The 21,165-nt window shown below is 34.1% G+C and overlaps 1 protein-coding gene across 2 annotated transcripts in view; it reads left to right on the top strand.

Annotated features, from left to right (window-relative positions):
* Positions 1–21,165, top strand: part of KCNH5 (potassium voltage-gated channel subfamily H member 5) — a 332,682-nt gene that overhangs the window by 207,987 nt on the left and 103,530 nt on the right. For both annotated transcript variants that reach the window (XM_007192964.2, XM_057541888.1), the window contains one exon: positions 7,089–7,288. In XM_007192964.2, coding sequence (XP_007193026.1) covers positions 7,089–7,288 — 200 coding nt within the window. The remainder of the gene's footprint in view (positions 1–7,088; positions 7,289–21,165) is intronic.

Here is a 21,165-nt window from a genome sequence, read left to right as displayed (position 1 = left end):
GGGAAAGAGAAAATATCTGTTTCATAAGTGGATGCCTAGAGGCAGCTTACATATATGGGTAATTGCAAAAGAGCATCCAGGGAAACCAGGAGCCATTATGAGACAGCTGGAAGGAGAATAAAACTTCGAAATTGGAGATCTGATGATCAGCTTCTTCACTTTGTTCTAAGGCCAACTGGAGTGATTTCAAGTGTTTTAGCAGGCTGTGGGAGACATATAAAATCATACATTGGTGGAATATTCTCCTTCCATGTCTTAAATATCATTATTAAAGGTGGACTTTAGTGAATAGAAATAGAAATGGAAATGATGGATGAACCACCTATGTGGCTTTAATGGTTACCAGAAATGCATTCTCATATCAATATTTTAAATTGCTTAGTCTAAGGCCAATTATTACTTGCCAAGATTTATAAAAGAAAGATAACTAGGAGAAGTAAATGTTGGATGTCAACTTGAACAGGCACAAAAAGTCTAAAAAATATAAATCATTAATAAGAAGATGAATGGCTGCAGCTTGACCTAAGGAGCAAACAAAATGAAGTGACTGGAGAACACAGTTTATTCAGAGAACTGGATATCATCATCTGATCTGTTATCCTGAGCAACTCATAAGAGTGGAGGCAGAGTTACAATTAATTAGCTAAACATAGATTTTGTTTGACTCTGCAAATTGTTTAACCCTGAGAAATAAACTATATTTAGTTTATATACTTGGAATGGCTATAAGTTTATTTGTGAATTTTTGTAAACTATGGAAAGGAAATGATCATTAGCCTCCTTCCAAAGCATGTGAGTTGGGAGAATTAAAGAATAATGCCATTTGCAGCAACATGGATGGACCTAGAGGTTTTCATACTGAGTGAAATAAGTCAGACAGAGAAAGACAAATATCATATGATATGGCTTATATGTGGAATCTAAAAAAAAGTGTACAAATTAACTTATCTACAAAACAGAAATAGAGTTACAGATGTAGAAAACAAACTTATGGTTACCAGGGGTAATGGGAGGGAGGGATAAATTGGGAGATGGGATTGACATATACACACTACTATATATTAAATAGATAACTAATAAGGACCTACTGTATAGCACAGGGAACTCTACTCAATACTCTGTAATGGCTTATATGGGAAAATAATCTAAAAAAGAGTGGATATATGTATATGTATAACTGATTCACTTTGCTGTACACCTGAAACTAACACAGCATTGTAAATCAACTATACTCCAATAAAAATTTAAAAAATAAATAAAATTAAGGGCCCTGATAAAAAATAAAGATTAATACCTTTCTATAGGAAGTAGTGAATACTATTTGAGAACAGGGATCATGTTGAATCCTTAGTGACTATTGTAGTGGCTGCATGTAATAAGTCTTCAATAAATATCTACTGAATTAAATGATACATGAATGAATAGTGAAATCTGTGATTGGCTATATGGCATTATTCAATCTTTTAACCTTTGTCTCTTTTTGAGAACATTAAACATTCATTCATGACTTTAATGTATATGTTATGAAAATAATAGGTGTTTTTAAGTACTAAAATGTATTAAATGTTAAAAAAACATTTTCTAAATATGCTATTAGGCTCTGATGTGCATCGTAAGGAGCTCGTTACCCTCCTCTCCCAGGTTTTCTAATCAGTTGAGAATCAGTCTGTTTTATTAGGCTATTAATAAAACTACTTATTAGAATATTAAAGTTGCATAACTAATCAAAATTAGTGGCTTAAAACAAGAACAGCCATTTATTTCACTCATGAATCTGTAACTTATGCAGGTCTAGGAAGGCATGACTTTCTGTTCCATGTGTTATCAGCTGGGATGGCTTGAATGGGTCTGAAAAATTCACTTCTTAGTTGGCTCAGCCACATACATGGCTGGTAAGCTGATGTTGTCAAGCTGTGTGCTGCACATACAATCATAGATTGATAGGACATTTTCCTTCCTATCTTAACTATTCTTATTAAATATGAATATAAATAGAAAGGGAAGTGATGGTTGAACCACCTGCACAGCCTTAAGTGTTACCAGAAATGTCTTCTTATATCAATATTTTAGATTGTTCAGCCTAAGGCCAGTGCTTAGCTGGGAGCTCAGCCAAGACTATTGACCAGGGGCCTTAATTCTTCTCCATGTGGAACTTTCTAGAAGAATGGGGTTCCTCACAACACGGAAGCTAGATTCTAAGAGCAGGTGTTCTAACAGTGAGGAATTGGATGTTTCTAGTTTCTTAAGGCTTGGGCCCAGATATTGTCATATGATTATAGTTACCGTAGTCTATTAGTAAAATAGTTATAGAGTATGCCTAGATTCAAGGGAAAGGAATATAGACACTGCCTGTCAATGGAAGGGGTGTCAGAGAATTTGTAGCCTTCTTTAATCTAACATAATTATCTTTAAAATAATCCCCTTGTGGTGAATAAGAGAAATATAAGACTTTTTAGATAAGACATTTACTAGTGTATATGCCAGAATTATCAATTCATTAAATGTGATAAGCTTATAAAATTAGCTTGTCTTAAGTTGTCTTAAGCTTAAAAGGCTACAGGAGAGCATATAAAAGGCTTATCAAATTTTAACAGATTATTCTAATTATTCCTAGTAAAGTAGGCAAATTATGTCTATGGCATCCCATTCAAAGGGTAAAATTCTATAATAGTACTCTGCAAAACTTGCCAGGCCAAGCATGAGCATTCATGTTTGATGAATGACAATAGGCCTTCTTAATTTATTTATTATCTTAACATGGCCAAGGTATGTGTCACCTTAGCTTCTAAATATTTTATTCTCTCACGTGCATTAATAGTGTATATTCCTTCTATGTTTTTGTATCGCCAGTAGTGAAGTTTGACTTGACAAAAAGGATGTTTCTGAAAAAATGTTTCCTAGGTTTTTAGTGTGTGAACTTACTGGAAAAAATATCTGAATACCTATTATGTTCCAGGAACTGGTCTGTGTTCTGGAAATACAGCAGTGAACAAAAGGGACAAGACCCAAGCCTGTACTTACAGATTTTGCATTTCTAATAGGGAAGATAGATATCAACAAGCAAATAAATAAATGTGTAATGTAAATTAAAGTAGTGATAAATAAGATTAAGAACACAGGCATAGTAAGCGGGTAGAGAGTTGTATTGAAGGAAGGGGATATTCTTTCTGCTGAGTGAAAAATTAATTGTTTGGGAGCTATTTCCATGATGACGATGATGTTGATGACGACGACGATGACACATACATAACATTTCATGGATACTTACTCCCTACTGGACTTTTAAAAACTGATTTATATGTTATATCGTTCAGCACAACTCCTTTGTAAAGATTCTAAAGTAACTGTAAAGTTGTAAGAGAGGAAATAATAGAATCCTAGAGAGATTTAGTAACTGGCCCAAAGACAGATAACTAGTAAGTGGAAAAGCATATACTCTTAAAGGATGCAAGAATGCTGGTAGAGGTAGAGCGAAGGGATTGTACTGAAGATCTTTTTTTTTTTTTACGTGTATTTTTAATTAATTAATTAATTAATTTATGGCTGTGTTGGGTCTTCGTTTCTGTGTGAGGGCTTTCTCTAGTTGTGGCAAGCAGGGACCACTCTTCATCACGGTGCGCGGGCCTCTCACTATCGCAGCCTCTCTTGTTGCAGAGCACAGGCTCCAGACGCGCAGGCTCAGTAATTGTGGCTCACGGGCCCAGTTGCTCCGCGGCATGTGGGATCTTCCCAGACCAGGGCTTGAACCCGTGTCCCCTGCATTGGCAGGCAGATTCTCAACCACTGTGCCACCAGGGAAGCCCTGAGGCTCTATTTTGAAGGTAGAGCCAATAGGAATTGTTGATAGAGTAGATGTAAGAAATGAATCAAAGAATGAATTGAAGAATGACGCTTTAGTTATGGTCTGAGCAACTAGGTGTGGCTTTACAATTTAATGAGATGAAAAGTGCATTTGGTTGTTGAAGAGAAGGTGGTGTAAAAAAAGAGTTCTCTTTTGGACTTGTTAGATTTGAATGGCAGTGAGACATCCAAGAAGGCTTGTGTGTCTGTACTTCAGGGGATAGGTATTACTTTGGGAATTAGCAGCATAGAGCTAGTTTCTACTAAGATCAATTTCTTTCATTATCGTGTGTCATGTCCCAGGGTCACTCTCATTAAAGTTGTACCCATTTATCCTGGGAACACAGACTGTGGTGGGAGGCAGTATTGTTGCTTGCTATGGAATATCATGCTTGCTGTCACTATATTTTATGAAATGTGTACTAGTCCTAAATGTGGAAAATATTTTTAAGGAAGAAGTGGTTTCTCTTTTTTAAAATATACATATATTACATGGATCTGTACATGTGATAACATTTTATAAAGCTGTACACCAAAAAAATGACTGCATGTAAAAAAATGCTGAAATATAATGTCTATAGTCTGGTTAATTGTATTTTGCCATTGTCAATTGCCTGGTTTTGATAAATTACTATAGTTCTGTAAGATATCATAATTGAGAAAGCTACATGTGGGTACATGTGGGTATATGAACTTTCTGCATGATTTTTTTAACATTTCAAGGTAAAAAATTATATATATATAATTATGTACATGCGATATATGTATATATAATTATGTGTATGTTACATATTTGTATATATACTTATATACATATAATTATATATATAATTGAATGTCTTACCTTAAATTGTGACCTTGATTAGTCCTACCCAGTGCAGGACACCACACTCACATGAAAGTTGGAGGCAGAAAATATCCTTGTAATATACCAAACTTAATGGGATGTTGATTGTATTCTTCATTTATTAATGCTGAAAGCGTTAAATACATTGGCAGTTTTATTCATATTTTAGTACTTAAGCTTTTCATATGACTAGAATGTATGCATATTTAATGTACCCCCAAAGATGAAATGTGTGGTAATTTGTTAAGCAAAAAGGCAGTAGTAAGACACTCTGGCAAATATAACATATTACAGGCATCTTAGGGAACCAAATGAGTTGAACATGTCAAAATAATAGTTCTGTGGTATTTACTGACAACTTAAAATAGCTGGGGGCTATCTATTCAAACACATGACTGTAGCATTATTTCATTAACCTCTAAAAAGCTCATTATTTTGAAAACATAAATCCTCTTTATGTCTCTTTTCAGGAAATGCAAAATTCCATTTGTTGTATGATTCTTCTACCATTAGTTTGTTCACATTATTTCTGTGTTCGTCTTTCTTAATGCCAACAATGATGGAATAGAATGTTAAGTCTGTGATTACCTCTACTTTTTTGTTGTTTTTAAATATAAACAAAGATTTAAAGACCCAGATGGGAAATGTCAGCACTATATTCTTCCTACTCAGTTCTAACAAAATATCATCTATCTTAAAAATTGTTCTTCACAGGCATCAAAATCCTTAAATAACAGCCAAAAAACCAAAAAAAAAAAACCAAAAAAAAAAAAAAACCAACTGAATAAATGCTTGTAAAATCATAGCTTCCTATTGTGAAATTATAATTTGTTGTACTCAAAGAGCAACTGTTATTTAAAAAACAAATGATTTTCTGAAAATAGATTGAAGATCTTAAGTTGCTTCACTGGCTTGTTGTTATACTACTTCCATCAAATGGGATTTGGTTGATGAAACTGTGAAATAAACAGTCCATACTTTTTGTTTAGACGAGTAATTTTTCAAATGCTTAGAGGAACAAGAATGGAAGTGATCACTGTCTGATATTCCACTTATTTGTGAAATGCTTATGGAATGAATGTGGTTACTAAACATTGTGTTTACTGAATAGTAAGGGGAATAAAATACTGCTCTCTTTTCAAAAGAGCTTACTGTTAAACAAAGGAGTAAAATCAACGGGACAGGATAGGCTGGGAGTGTTGTGTGATTGAAGGTGTGTTGATCTGGGGCTGAACTCAATTGCTTTTAAAAGCTTTTTCAAGATCAGGTCAACATTAGTAACCTGACCAGATCTGGAGAGAGAAGAGTTGGTAAATTATGGGTTGAGGGAGGGAGTAGCAGTCAGGGGCATTAAAAAACCCTATTCCTGGGTTTCCCTGGTGGTGCAGTGGTTGAGAATCTGCCTGCCAATGCAGGGCACACGGGTTCGAGCCCTGGTCTGGGAAGATCCCACATGCCGCGGAGCAGCTGGGCCCGTGAGCCACAATTACTGAGCTTGCGCGTCTGGAGCCTGTGCTCCACAACAAGAGAGGCCGCGATAGTGAGAGGCCCGCGCACCGCAATGAAGAGTGGCCCCCACTTGCCACAACTAGAGAAAGCCCTCGCACAGAAACGAAGACCCAACACAGCCATAAATAAATACATAAATAAAAAAATTTTAAAAAAATCTGATTGTCTAAAAAAAAAAACCCTATTCCTTTCCTAGCCACTGTAGATGAATAACAATGGTTTGCAAATTGACTTTATTCTTAATTAAAATAATGAAATAAAAAAACCTTATGATACTGGATTACTGACATAAATTTAATAACTAGAATTTTCAGGCACTCTCAAAGTTTCATTTTAACTGTTAATTCCAACCCTGTTTCTCTCTAGAATCTTCTAGAAATGGAACACTTTGATTTGTCTTCCCTCCCTATATTTCTGATGTTCTGTCAAAAATATTGATAAGCAGGGAAGTAATCCAAAACCTGGACGAAGCAAGCAGTGAGAAAGAGCATACATTTCTAAACTGGATCATCAATCTCTCGAAAATTTAAATTGATTAGGCTTCATTCAGGAGGACAGGGCTGGAGGATAACTTTAGTCATATGGCTAAGAATGTCTTAGGCAAATCATAACCTTGGATCATCTAATTCTTCATGAAATCTATCAACCACTCTCATGTTTTACCACAATGACTAGAGTAGTGCTCACTCATAAAATCATGTTTATCATACTAAAGATAACACTTACTGAGTGAACACCAAATTCTGGGCACTCTTCTCAGGGGTTACCATGAATATGCTGAAAAGTTTATAAAGGCATCTCTGTCAAGTGATTCATTGGTTTCACCAATATTAACATCATGTTTTTTTCACTTGGGGTATTTGATTTATTTTCATCATTTCTTCTCTTTCAGCTCTTCTTTATGCAACTATTTTTGGAAATGTTACCACAATTTTCCAGCAAATGTATGCCAACACCAACCGGTACCATGAGATGCTGAATAATGTACGGGACTTTCTGAAACTCTATCAGGTCCCCAAAGGCCTTAGTGAACGAGTCATGGATTATATTGTCTCAACGTGGTCTATGTCAAAAGGCATTGACACAGAAAAGGTATGGGTTATTATTATTGTTCTTGTTATTTATTTTCTATTTCAATAGGATCTTCAGATGCCCATAGCTTTCCCACTCACATATTACTTGTATAATTGCTTTATAAATGTTACTCTGTATTTCATAAGTGACATATCAGTCAATCATATTATTTAGTGCTTGTAAGGTGGAAAATGTTCAACCATTAATCATCAATTAGTACTAGTCATCAAACTCAATTTAGGAATTGTGGTTCCTGGAAACAGCTAATTACTTCATTTCCTCAAAACATTCTCATTACCACTCAGAGTAATTTGTCACATTCCTCTAAAATGCTAACTGTGCTGCCATTTCTTTTGCTAGATTTTATTCTTGATTTCTCTTTTGACATTTTGCCCATTTAAAATTCAGAAAGAAACTTCCTTGTTTATAACTAAAAGATTATACGTCTTCTATTCTACCCTCTACTTAAATTTCTCTTCTCTCTATCACATGTTCTATAATGCAACTTATAATTCTTTGTTTTCCCTTTTTCCCTACACAAATCTATGAAATAGATATGACCCTTGCAATCCACCTGTCATATCTAATTTCTTGCTTCTCTTTTCATGGAACCACTTTAAATTTTTCCCATCTAACTCATATTAGGGGCAAAGAAGAAACCAAAGTCCTCCCCACGATAAACAAAATCAAATAAATTCTCACTTCCTACACGCAGCTGATTCACATCCAATATAGGGAATGACAATGATAAGACTTTTAGAGAAAACTGATCTTAAGCTATGTCACTTTATAAGTATCAGCGAAGGCTTTATTTTAAGGTACTGATTTTTGACATATGATAATCAGATAGCACATAACCTTCCTTGCCATTTCCCACAAATTTTATTTTTTTTAATCATATGAGGTTGACTTGTAGTTTTTCTTTCAGACCTGCTCAACAAGCACCTTTCAATGTCAAAGGGAAAGAGCCAATGAACAAAGTAGATGTTTAGTTAGGGGAATTTCATGAAACAAGTAAGAAGTTGTAAGCCAGAGCAGGTGTTAGGAGCAGAGGATTGAGGGGGGATGAAGGGAACGGACTTGAGGGTAAGAGCTGAGGGAGGAAAGCCTTCAGAGAGAGCGCAAGTGAGATACTGGAGGCTAGCTATGTGGAAGAGTTATGAAAGAGGGTGAGATTTGCTCTTCTTTTGACATTTTACAAGATGCAGTTAAATGGCCCCTTAAAGTCGAATGTGTGACCACAGAGGGGAAAAGGACAAACGGCATACCTGTGGAATTTGATTAATGTGTACCTGAACTGATATAAAGTTAGTAGGGAGGGAATCCAAAGAAGGAACAAGATCTTCCTGAGGGGTGCATGTAAGAGTCAGTGTTTAAATCGCTAGAAGCAGGATGTTCTCTGAGGTCCACATTCAATGAAACTGAGCTCAAGACGTAACCATCTACCTTGTCAATTACTCTCTCAGTCAGAAGCTTTTCTTTCCAGAAAATTCAGTGGGGTCTCATGGTAGTTGACAGATAACATCATTAAACTGATGGAATAATAGCCCTTTACACTAGAAAAGTACCTGACCCAGAGCCTATGCCACAGATCTTGTACATGGCAGATTTTTGAGTTCCCTTCTCTAAGTTTCCAGATGCTGGGTTAGTTCGGGAATGGAACCAATTGATTCTCACAAGCTTCCCCTCTAGTACCTGCTCAACTGTCTGCTTCATGATGCAGTTAAGGTGTAATATACTGGCATCGGGTGTTTACGGAAGTGCACCCACCATGTAGTTATTATTGACATTTTTTTTTGGTTGTTTGCTGTTCATCATTTGTTGTCACAGAAATGTACTTCTGATTGGTAGAATATCCATGGACAAGGGAATAATAGGAAAAAAAACGGGGAGGTTAATATTAAAGGTGAAATAAAATTTTAATTCACATAAAAAGATTTTTAAAGAAATAAGTAAAAATATTAAAATGAATTAACTTTTGGATAAGAGAAAATCATGGATGTGCCTTCTAACTAAATGGGAAATCTTTAGAGTAGTGTTTGACTAGTAGGAAGAGCAGATTTAAAGAACCGTGGCACATACGAAAGTCTTTGTATGTATTAATGCAATGGAGTACATAACAAATTAAGTGATAAATAAATTTGGCTAGAATATGTAAAACCTCTCACACCAAACACTATGGAAACAAAAATGAGATAAAGCATCTGCAACAAATACCACAGGTGAAAGGTTAATTACCTTAATATGTAAAGTGATTTTACAGATCAATAAGAAGAATTAGAATACATGGGGAAAATGAGCTGAACGCATAGATAATTTATAGAAGACAAAAGTAAAAATTACTAATAAACATACAAAAAGTCTTATTTTAACTTGTAATGAATAAATATTGAAAGAACAAGAGACTGTCAAATATAATGCCTAATCTTAGCAAAGGCTGTAGTGACTGACACTATCATATTATTCTAGTCTGTGTGTAACTTGGTAGGGTGCTTCTTGAAAACAGTTTTACCAAGATAATATCCTAAATTTGGGGATATTCTAGACTTCAGTCCTTATGCCTCTTCCCTTTTCTGTCTAGAGTCTCTCCAGTGATATCATACAATCTCATGACTGTAATAATATATGGTAACACCACCCTAGTATACATACTCATCCTGGACCTACTCCCTGAACCACAGATTCTCCTATTCAACTGCCTACTCATATCCAATGAAGTTGTCCAGAACTGAACTCCTAATCATCTCCCATAAACCTGCTCTACTGACATTCTTCCTCAGTGCAGTTAATGGAAACTCCCCACCTCAGTTGCTTAGGACAAAGCTTCCACATTGAAACTTCCCCCAAATCCTATTGGCTCCACCTCCATTTCTCACCACCTCCATTGCGATCAGCTGGTTCAAGTCACCATGATGTCCTACGTGGGTTATTCTGTAGCAAAGTGATTGGTCTGTGCATCCACCCCGTCCCTGTATAGGTTATTCTCAGCACAGCAGCCAATGAGCTTATATGGCTTTCATAATAAAGCTTTCTATCTTCTTTCTCTCTCTTATCTCTCATCTCTATCTCTTTTTTTATCTTATTTATCTCATCCATCCATCCATCTGTGTATCTAACTATCTATTTTATATTCATCTTTACTTTTGATAATAAGAATGACATTGGTTGAGCCTGTTAAAATGCAAGGGTAGAAAAAAGAAAATGAAAGTTCGATGACAGTAATCACATAAATCCTGTAATTGTAGTCATAATCTTAGAAGTGTGGATTTACTTGAGGATAGCTTCAGTAAACAGCATCTGATTTTTAACAGTTATACCATATTTGATATTAGAGACCTTTATTAGACTTGCTGTTCCTCAATAAGTGAAATATTTGTCTTACTATATGTTTCTTATCTTACATTTTGTTGATTGTTTCTTTCAAATATTTTATCAATGGTGGTTGTTATCAAATTTAACTTTGAGTATGTACTGAAAAAGATCAAAATATAATGTGCGAAATGAAATGTCTTTGTTCTAGCGCTTCTCTTGTTAGTTCTAAAACAGCCATTTTTTTTCAGCTGTTGGTGCAATAGAATTTAATGATGCATTTCAGCTAATTAGAGAAAACGTTTGCCCCAATTACTGAGATTTCATTCTGTCTCTTCCACATACTTAGTTTTATAGATATTTTGAATTCAGCTTTAACCCACAAGCAAATTAATCACTGTGATTTAATTCAGTCTTAACTTGTCTTTTGTGAATAATGCTTTCTCTAATACAAATTGTGGCATTAAAATCACTACTGATGTGGAGATTGTAGCATTTTTATCATGAAAGTTTGCCTTAGGCAATTTAAAAATATAAAACAGTACCTAGATTAATTTGATTTGGTTCAAAGTATTTTATTGACTACTAATTACTATAGTTGCTTTAGATTCTTTTCAAATTTAATAATCAAAATCCGTCCTCTGGGCTTTGCTACTTGCTAACATTCTGTGCAGTTAAAAGACAAGAGAAATGGGTGGAATGAGTGAGGATTTAAAAGGGAAAGAGCAGATTATGGGAAAAAAATAGAAAGGATGATAGTTAAAGCTCAAAAAAATCTATCCTACAGTTTGAAATGATTTTACTGAGAAATAATTCAAATAAAGTAAATGGCTGGGGACTTTATTTTCAGCTTTAGGACTGTATGAAAAAATATATAACTTGTAGCATGTTGTGGAGACCACATATTTCTCATAATACTGGAATCATTTTCAGCTTGTTTTGTAGAATAAAGTTTAAAACCTTAATGGTTTTTATTTTCCACTGTCTAACATTTTATTTTCTCACATGTTCTTTGAAGAAACTCAGTAGAAAAAGCTCTTTGGTCTTCATTTCTTGTTTCATGGGTTTTGTAATAAGCATAAAGTTATCAGTAGGCAGATCCCATTATATGAAAAGTTCTGGCAGAATTATGCAAAACATTCAGGCAGAATTATGCCTTTAAAATGTAAAGAAATTGATTTTGAATATTTTAAAATCTTGGATTATTTTTAAACCAGATCTATAACAGGAGCACTTTACTTCTTCCAAATATAGTAGGCAATATATGTATTTTTTCTACGAATTAAAGTAACTTTCTTTTAATCAGTTTACTTTTATACAAACATATTTTTTAATTTAGGAAAGCCTGTCTAAATATTTCTTTGTATTCCTAAATGTGAGAAATGGGGATACATTCTTATATATTCATGGTGTCATTATCTTGGTTCAATATTTAAGTTATTTAAATGCTTCAAGAAGTTTTTATAGCAATGTACAGCTGAACCCAAGAGTGAAAGCACTAGCCTTCCAAGAAGAGCTCCCCCCAGTTAAATATGCCATGTAAGTATATACATGTGAAGATAGTAAAACAAAACTGAATTGGTCTTAAGATGCATTAACAGGACTTTTGTCTCTGGATCAAGAGAGGTACTGAGCATCCCAATACAGTCCATGTGATTCAGATCATAGATAAAATATTATGTTCAGCTATCAGCTGGATATTTTAAAAGAAATATTATCAAATGGCAGCACACTTACTAGAAGATAATCATGATGACATAAAGTTCTGGGAATCTTGTTATAAGATGAATAGTTAAAGGAAATATGAATATTTAGTTTGGCTAATTGAAGACTTTGGGGAGAGGTATGACAGGTCACCTGAACTATTTGAAGTATTTAAAGATGCAGTGATCTATCTGCTTCAGGAGGAAATTAAGTCCCTGTGGGTAAAGGATACAGACAGAACATCGTCCAAAATGAACTTGCAGGTCCTGACACTGAAATTAAATAACAGCTGTATCTGAATGATTTAGAGTACTATTACATATCATAACCTTTTTACAATTAAGAATCATATATTCAAGAGATCCTGTATTAAAAATTATAGAATAAAATTCAGTAATGGTTCAATAATTATTTCCCAACAATTTTTTATTAGTACATCTAAGTACTGTAGTTTTACACATGAAACTAACTGGTTTTTCCAAGGTAGCAGAACAAATACCATCTTAAAAAAATTATGAAGACTCACCATCCCTGTTGGGGCTAAGCCAGCCCAGGCCCATTGGACAATTGGCATGTTTTTCCTGTGGTCTTTAAATAAACTGCTTGTTGGGCAAGAGAGACTATGGCTAGTTTATTATTATAGGAAACTATATTTTAGCCTGTTGTGTGAAAGCACCGTGGCCCAAATATCTGAAAACTGTGACTTTTATATCTATACCTATACATGGAAAGGGAATTTAACTATTGTCATGTCCACATGTGATTCTCAGTTGTTACCTAGTGAAAAATTACAGGGTAAGCATTCAGACTTATTATTGACATTTCTCTTTTCTAGCTGACCTGCAGGCATTACCTGAAAAGGTAGACTTTATCTGAAACCTCAATTATATTTTTCCTTTCATGGATCAGAAGTTAAATAAAATAACACTCAAGGGTTTATTAGAAACATTATAAGTAGATAGGAACTTTAATATTTTCTGTGATAGAAATTTGAAACATCAAATTATATTTGGTGTGTCATGGCTTTTGGCATGGTTTAAGAGTACTCCAATGCTAGCTTTATATTATTGTTAGCTAATAAAATTACTAGTAAACTTTTTGTGTGTCGGGTAGTAGGCAGTATTATTTTTCTCTAGTAAGGATAGGGAGACACTGTATAACTTAGGCTAAAACCTGAGTGGCTCAAACCTTTCTCTAGGAATAATATTAAGCACATTATTTTTATGTACCATGTTGAAATTACTTTAGTGAGTTAGAGTGAGCTAGTTTGTATTTCATTTTCTCACCACTCTGTCACTAGCCTCTGAGGAAGGGACTACAGAGTCATTTGATATCTGTAGTCCAGGAATGAGAAAGAGTTGTCCATGTAGGGCCATGGATGACTTGCTCAGTAGCCTGGCTTTATCTTGACCATGAGGATTGGTTTCCATGCTCTGTGTTCACATCTACAATGGAGATACCACCACCCACCTTACTTAGTAGTCTAGAGGATGAAAAGTGCCTGCATAAGATAAGCAATAATAAGTGTTATCAAATAATTTAGTTTATTGTGGTTACAATCAATTGATTTCCTCCTTTACTAACCATAAACTATAAAAACTAGGTCATGCCTGGCGTCATTTTTACCTTAGTCTTTGCTTGGTATTAGTGCATACTGTTGTCTTTATTTTTTTAATTTTTAATTTTTTTAAAATTAAAAACAAATTTTAATTAAAAAATTTTTTTAATTAAAAAATTTTTTTAACTTTTGTCTTTAAATATAGATGAAAATAGAACCTCAATTCGAGAGTAATTTAGATGAATAAAATATTTCTATATACATATACATTGAACACAAATAAAGAAATATATTTTGGATTTTGGTGAAAAAATTAAATCATGAATGAATCTACATGTTGCAGATGGTGTTATAGTATGAGTAGGTGTTTGTGACCAACCTATTATTTTGTACTAAGCTGCCTTGATTGATCCATTTTTACACTTTAACTTTACTACAGTAAATCTGTAGAAATGGCTATTGAAATAACTATCTTTGAATGAGATCATAGTGCTTCCTTCAACTTTTGCAGTTTGCTACATAAAGGTAGGATTATACAGATGGTTGGATTTCATAAAATAAACTTAAAAAAAAGATGTTTCCACTTCTGTGATTTCTGTTGTTGTTGATATTATTTGACTGTGTTTGTTATTTTTAATTTTTATTCCAGAGCCTTATGGCTTTCTACTCTCCATCCACTTTCCCATCTCTTTCCTAGTGTTTATGGTAATGACTAAAAGATGCCTATTTTTTGGCTCAGGCTGATTGTTTTTTATTTTGGTCATTTATATTCTATGAAGTACTAAAAACTACTTTTAGCTCCTTTACTAGTAGTGCTAAATAACCAATGTTCATCCCTGTCTGGCACAGCAGAAGGCAATGAGAAGGTGGAGCAAATAGAGTAAATACATTAAAAGAAACTAAATAATTGTTATGTAAGAAAGAAATTCCTCTAGTTGTTCACTGCCAGTTGCCTGAGATGCTGCTTCATGCCCTCCTCCTGGGCACAGTCCTGGAGTCAAAGAGAGAGATACATTGCTATGCAATCTAGCAACTTTCTCTAAAGTTTGCTTCTTATGAGTCTTGATCTGTCTTGAGACCTTTAGACATTCTCTTCTTTTCTTATATTAGCATTCTTCCTCATTTCTTTATATCTCAAACTTTCTTGTGGAAGTCTTCATTTCCCTAATTTCTGCTGCAGTATCTCTAAGACATAGAAGATGTCAATTAAGGAAGGATCTATACTATGGTAGAATTTATAAAAAGGAAAGTAGCCATCCTTTAAAATTTGCATCCAAATCAAAGGGAAACATGGTTTTACATTTCAAGATAGATCACATGACAGGCTACAAAACAAGTCTCAGTAAATTTAAGAAAATTGAAATCATATCAAGCATCGTTTCTGACCATAATGCTATGAGACTAGAAATCAACTACAAGAAAAAAATTGCAAAAAAACCACAAACACTTGTAGCCTGAACAATATGCTACTAAACAACCAGTGGATCATTGTAGAATTCAAAGAAGAAATTAAAAAATACCTGGAGTCAAATTAAAATGAAAACACAGCAATCTAAAATCTATGGGATGCAGCAAAAGCTGTTCTAAAAGGGAAGTTTATACAAGCCTATCTCAGGAGACAAGAAAATTCTCGAATAAACAACCTAAACTTATACCTCAAGGGACAAGGAAAAGAAGAACAAACAAAACCCAAAGTTAGTAGAAGGAAAGAAGTCATAAAGATGAGAGCAGAAGTAAATGAATAGAGACTGAAAAAATATAGAAAGATAAATGAAAGTAAGAGCTGGTTCTTTGAAAAGATAAACAAAATTGATAAACCTTTAGCCAGACACATCAAGAAAAAAAGCAAGAGAGCCTGAATCAATAAAATCAGAAATAAAGAAGTAGTTACAATCAACAACACGGAAATACAAAGGATCATAAGAGATTACTATAAACAGTTATATGCCAATAAAATGGACAACTTAGAGGAAATGGATAATTTCCTAGAAATATAAATCTCCCAAGACTGAACAAGGAAGAAATAGCAAATATGAACAAATTACCAGTAATGAAATTGCATCAGTAATAAAAAAAAAAAAACTTCCCAACAAATGAAAGTCAAATCAAAACAGCAATGAGATATCACCTCACATCCATCAGAATGGCTATCATCAAAAAGACCAGAAATAACAAATGTTAGTGAGGCTGTAGAAAAAAGGGAACCCTTGGACACTGTTGGTGGGAATGTAAATTGGTACAGACACTATGGAAAATAGTTTGGAGGTTCCTCAATAAACAGAACATAGAAATACCATATGATCTAGCAATTCCACTCTTGGGTGCATATCCAAAGAAAACAAAAAGCACTAATTTGTAAAGATACATGCACCCCATTGTTTATAGCAGCATTACTTACAATAGCCAAGATATGGAAGTAATCTAAGTGTCCATCAACAGGTGAATGGATAAAGATGATATCACACACACACACACACACACACACACACACACAGGAATACTACTCAGCCATAAAAAAGAATGAAATTTTGCCTTTTGCACGAACAGGGCGACCTGGAGGATATTACACTTAGTGAAATAAGTCAGAGAGACAAGTACTGTATGTTATCACTTTATATGTGTAATCTAAAAAATAAAACAAATGAATGAATATAACAAAAAAGAAACAGACTCAGATATAGAGAGGAAACTAGTTGTTACCCGTGGGAAGAGGGAAGGTGGAGGGGAAAGATAAGGGTAAGGGATACAAACTACTATGTATAATAACTAAATGGAGTATAATCTATAAAAATTTTGAATCACTATGTTGTACACCTGAAACTAATATAATTTTGTAAATCAATTATACCTTGAAACCGTGGTTTCACAAGGGGAAAAAAAAGGGAAACATGGTTCTGTAGGATACTGTAGTAATTGCTATGGAGTGGTAAATAAAAGTATACATAGTCCCTGCTCTTGTGTTGCTCTGAGTTTAATGTGAGAGGAAAGACTTAAATAACCAGAGTTAAATGTATAACTCCATATTGTGATGATGCTTGACATATAATACAGGGAGCTATGGAAGATTTAAAAGTAATAGAAGAGGGAGTGGATCTAGTTAAGGTTGGATGATGTGGGTTTAAGATGGCAATGGGGAAAGCAATAAAATTTGAACAGAAAAGCTTGTTAGAAAATGAAACTTCACATATTTTATAACAGAACTCAAATTACCTATATGCTAATCCTCAAGTAACTGGTTTGAAGATGGAAAACAAAAGAAAGGAGAAAAAGCTAAGGTCTAGTTAATCCATTAGCTACTTAAGTCATTAATTAACTATACATAGACTCTACATTCTATGTGCTATGGAATAATTTGAACTGAGTATTCATATTGGCTGAAAATCTTACTCTAAAACCAATAACAGCACATACGGGGACATATGGACTCCACTGGTTCCCTAATCCTGATTAAGCTAATCAGCACATATTTGTTCAGAAATGGGCCTGCTGCCTTTGTGGACAAGTATCAGAGAATACATTCATGACCAGAGCATACTTTACGCATTCTGTTTTCATCGTTTCTACCAAGGATGAATAAATGTTAGAAGAAAATATTTTTCTAACCATTTTACCCCCAAAATGTTTATTTAATAGAGATACACAACTTATATAAAATAAGAAATTAGAGCTAGGCAAAGAAGAAACTATGATAAATCACCCATAATCCCACCACTCACAGGAATGTAGCTTGCCACAAACATACAGTACCACTATAAGAAATTACAGAATGAATATATCAATAGTGGTCCTACCATCAAACTTATTACTTATGTAGGACACCTATTACAAGAAAAAGGCCTGATTTTGTAATCAAAATTTAGTGGAGTACTAGAGTTAATATTCTTGATAATAAATTTATCTTTAATTGGTTTTAAGAAAGTTCTTGTAATAAATCTCCCTACAAACTTACAGAGGAAGAGTTTCATTTCTGTGGCTTTTTGAGAGCTAGTGTAAAATGTTCAAAGGTAAGAAAAACCAAAATATTCAAAAACAAAACAAACCAAAACAAACAAGCAAACAAAAAACCCTGAACAGTCTAATTTTCCTTTTTGATTCTTAGTTTAAAGTACATTATAGAAGATTCAAAAGAACTGAGAGAAAACCTCAAATCTTAATTCCATGACCTTTACTTTCTCACTAATAAAACGTGAGACCTGATATCACTTAATCTTAATATACCTCTGTTATCTATTGGCAATGATGCATAAGAATGTTAGTGTCAAAACATGAGTTATTTCACAGACGTAAATTTTCCAGTTGACTGAAACTTGTACTTTCCTGCACAATTATTTAAGAATCTTGAGAAAAGCCTTTCAAATGATATTACATGTTTTCCTTAAAGAGACTATTATATATTACATAAATTAGGAAAATATTTTCTTCACAAGGAGCACTACATCTCCTCAGGAATTTAGACATGTACTTGTTTAATACTTTAATTCCAAATCCATAATAGAGAAAGGCAGTTTGGTTATTATAATTTTAAGGATAACCTCTTAAAATAGTATATCAAATATTTACTCTTATGTTTGTTCATATTTGTATTGACTTTCACACAAAATTATGGACTTCTCATAGATTTAAAATCAATATAAAACAGTACAACAGACATACATATATACTTCCACATATACATACAAGAAAGAATTAAATACAATAGAGGTGTCTAGCCACCTGGAGTGTCATTTTTACTGAATTTGGTCATATTGACCTCTTGATTTTCTTGGCAGCTAAATTAAAAAGAGAAATGTTGTCTATTAAAGGAGGCGAACACATTTGCGTAAAGACTAATATATTTTCTTCTGGCATTGAATCCAAATAGGACTTTGTCATGCAAATCTTTTGTTTGCAAGCAATAGAGTATATTGATTAAGATCAGGGATCAGCAAACTTTTTGTGTAAAGGACCAGAAAGTACATAGTCTAGACTTTGTGGACCATGTGGTCTTTGTTTCACTACTTAACTTTGTCATTGTAGCATGAAAAGAGCCATAGAGAACATGTAAATAATGAACACTGCTTGGTCCCAATGAAAGCTTATTTATAGTTACATTAATTTAAATTTCATATATTTTTACATGTCATAAAATATTATTTTCATTTTTTCCCCCAATCATTTAAAAATGTAAAAAACATTCTTAGCTAACTGGCCATACAAACACAAGTGGAAGTCCAGATTTGCCCCTCAGGTCCTAGTTTGCTGACCTCTGCTTAAGATTACTACATCTCTAGTCAGATTGTCAGATTTCTATCCTATTTAAAATTGCAGCATCTCTACCCTTAAAGTCCTTAGGTAACTTCCACAATTTAACTTTCTTCACAAAACTTATCACAACTTGAAGTATTTTATATATATAGTTCATTTCTTTATTTGTTAAATGTGCCACTATTAGAATAAACATTTCATGCAGGCAAGGAGTTTTGTCTCTTTTGTTCATTGCTGAGTAATTTGCATTTAGAATAGTGATTGGTACATGTTAGATGATCAATAAATTTTTATTTTATCAATGGATATAATTCTGGGGTTCATAAGGACATATACATTTGGAAGCCATTAATATATAAAAGGCCTTGAAGACTTACCTCTGATCACTCAAAATGACATTATAGCTAGGAAAGAGAAAAGAGTTTTGAGAAACTCCTACATTTATTTATTTAATTATTTAAAAAAATTTTTTAAAACATCTTTATTGGAGTATAATTGCTTTACAATGGTGTGTTAGTTTCTGCTTTATAACAAAGTGACTCAGTTATACATATACATATGTTCCCATATCTTTTCCCTCTTGCGTCTCCCTCCCTCCCACCCTCCCTATCCCACCCCTCTAGGTGGTCACAAAGCACCGAGCTGATCTCCCTGTACTATGCAGCTGCTTCCCACTAGCTATATATTTTACATTTGGTAGTGTATATATGTCCATACCACTCTCTCACCCTGTCACATCTTACCCCTCCCCCTCCCCATATCCTCAAGTCCATTCTCTAGTAGGTCTGTGTCTTTATTCCTGTCTTGCCACTAGGTTTTTCATGACCTTTTTTTTTTTTTTCCTTAGATTCCATATATATGTGTTAGCATACTGTATTTGTTTTTCTCTTTCTGACTTACTTCACTCTGTATGACAGAATCTAACTTCATCCACCTCACTACAAATACCTCCATTTCATTTCTTTTTATGACTGAGTAATATTCCATTGTATATATGTGCCACATCTTCTTTATCCATTCATCTGATGATGGACACTTAGGTTGCTTCCATGTCCTGGCTGTTGTAAATAGAGCTGCAATGAACATTGTGGTACATGACTCTTTTTGAATTATAGTTTTCTCAGGGTATATGCCCAGTAGTGGGATTGCTGGGTCGTATGGTAGTTCTATTTTTAGTTTTTTAAGGAACCTCCATACTGTTCTCCATAGTGGCGCTATCAATTTACATTCCCACCAACAGTGCAAGTGTGTTCCCTTTTCTCCACACCCTCTCCAGCATTTATTGTTTGTAGATTTTTTGATGATGGCCATTCTGACCGGTGTGAGATAATATCTCATTGTAGTTTTGATTTGCATTTCTCTAATGATTAATGATGTTGAGCATTCTTTCATGTGTCTGTTGGCAATCTGTATATCTTCTTTGGAGAAATGTCTATTTAGATCTTCTGCCCATTTTTGGATTGGGTTGTTTGTTTTTTTGTTATTGAGCTGCATGAGTTGCTTGTAAATCTTGGAGATTGATCCTTTGGCAGTTGCTTCATTTGCAAATATTTTCTGCCATTCTGAGGGTTGTCTTTTGGTCTTGTTTATGGTTTCCTTTGCTGTGCAAAGGCTTTTAAGTTTCATTAGGTCCCATTTGTTTATTTGTGTTTTTATTTCCATTTCTCTAGGAGCTGGGTCAAAAAGGATCTTGCTGTGATTTATGTCATAGAGTGTTCTGCCTATGTTTTCCTCTAAGAGTTTGATAGTGTCTGGCCTTACAATTAGGTCTTTAATCCATTTTGAGTTTATTTTTGTGTATGGTGTCAGAGAGTGTTCTAATTTCATACTTTTACATATACCTGTCCAGTTTTCCCAGTACCACTTATTGAAGAGGCTGTCTTTTCTCCACTGTATATGCTTGCCTCCTTTATCAAAGATAAGGTGACCATATGTGCATGGGGGTATCTCTGGGCTTTCTATCCTGTTCCATTGATCTATATTTCTGTTTTGGTGCCAGTACCAAACTGTCTTGATTACTGTAGCTTTGTAATATAGTCTGAAGTCAGGGAGCCTGATTCCTCCAGCTCCATTTTGTGTT

This window comes from Balaenoptera acutorostrata, chromosome 3 (assembly GCF_949987535.1).
Source record: "Balaenoptera acutorostrata chromosome 3, mBalAcu1.1, whole genome shotgun sequence".
Lineage (NCBI taxonomy): Eukaryota > Metazoa > Chordata > Mammalia > Artiodactyla > Balaenopteridae > Balaenoptera > Balaenoptera acutorostrata.
This window is presented reverse-complemented; position numbering and strand designations above follow the sequence as displayed.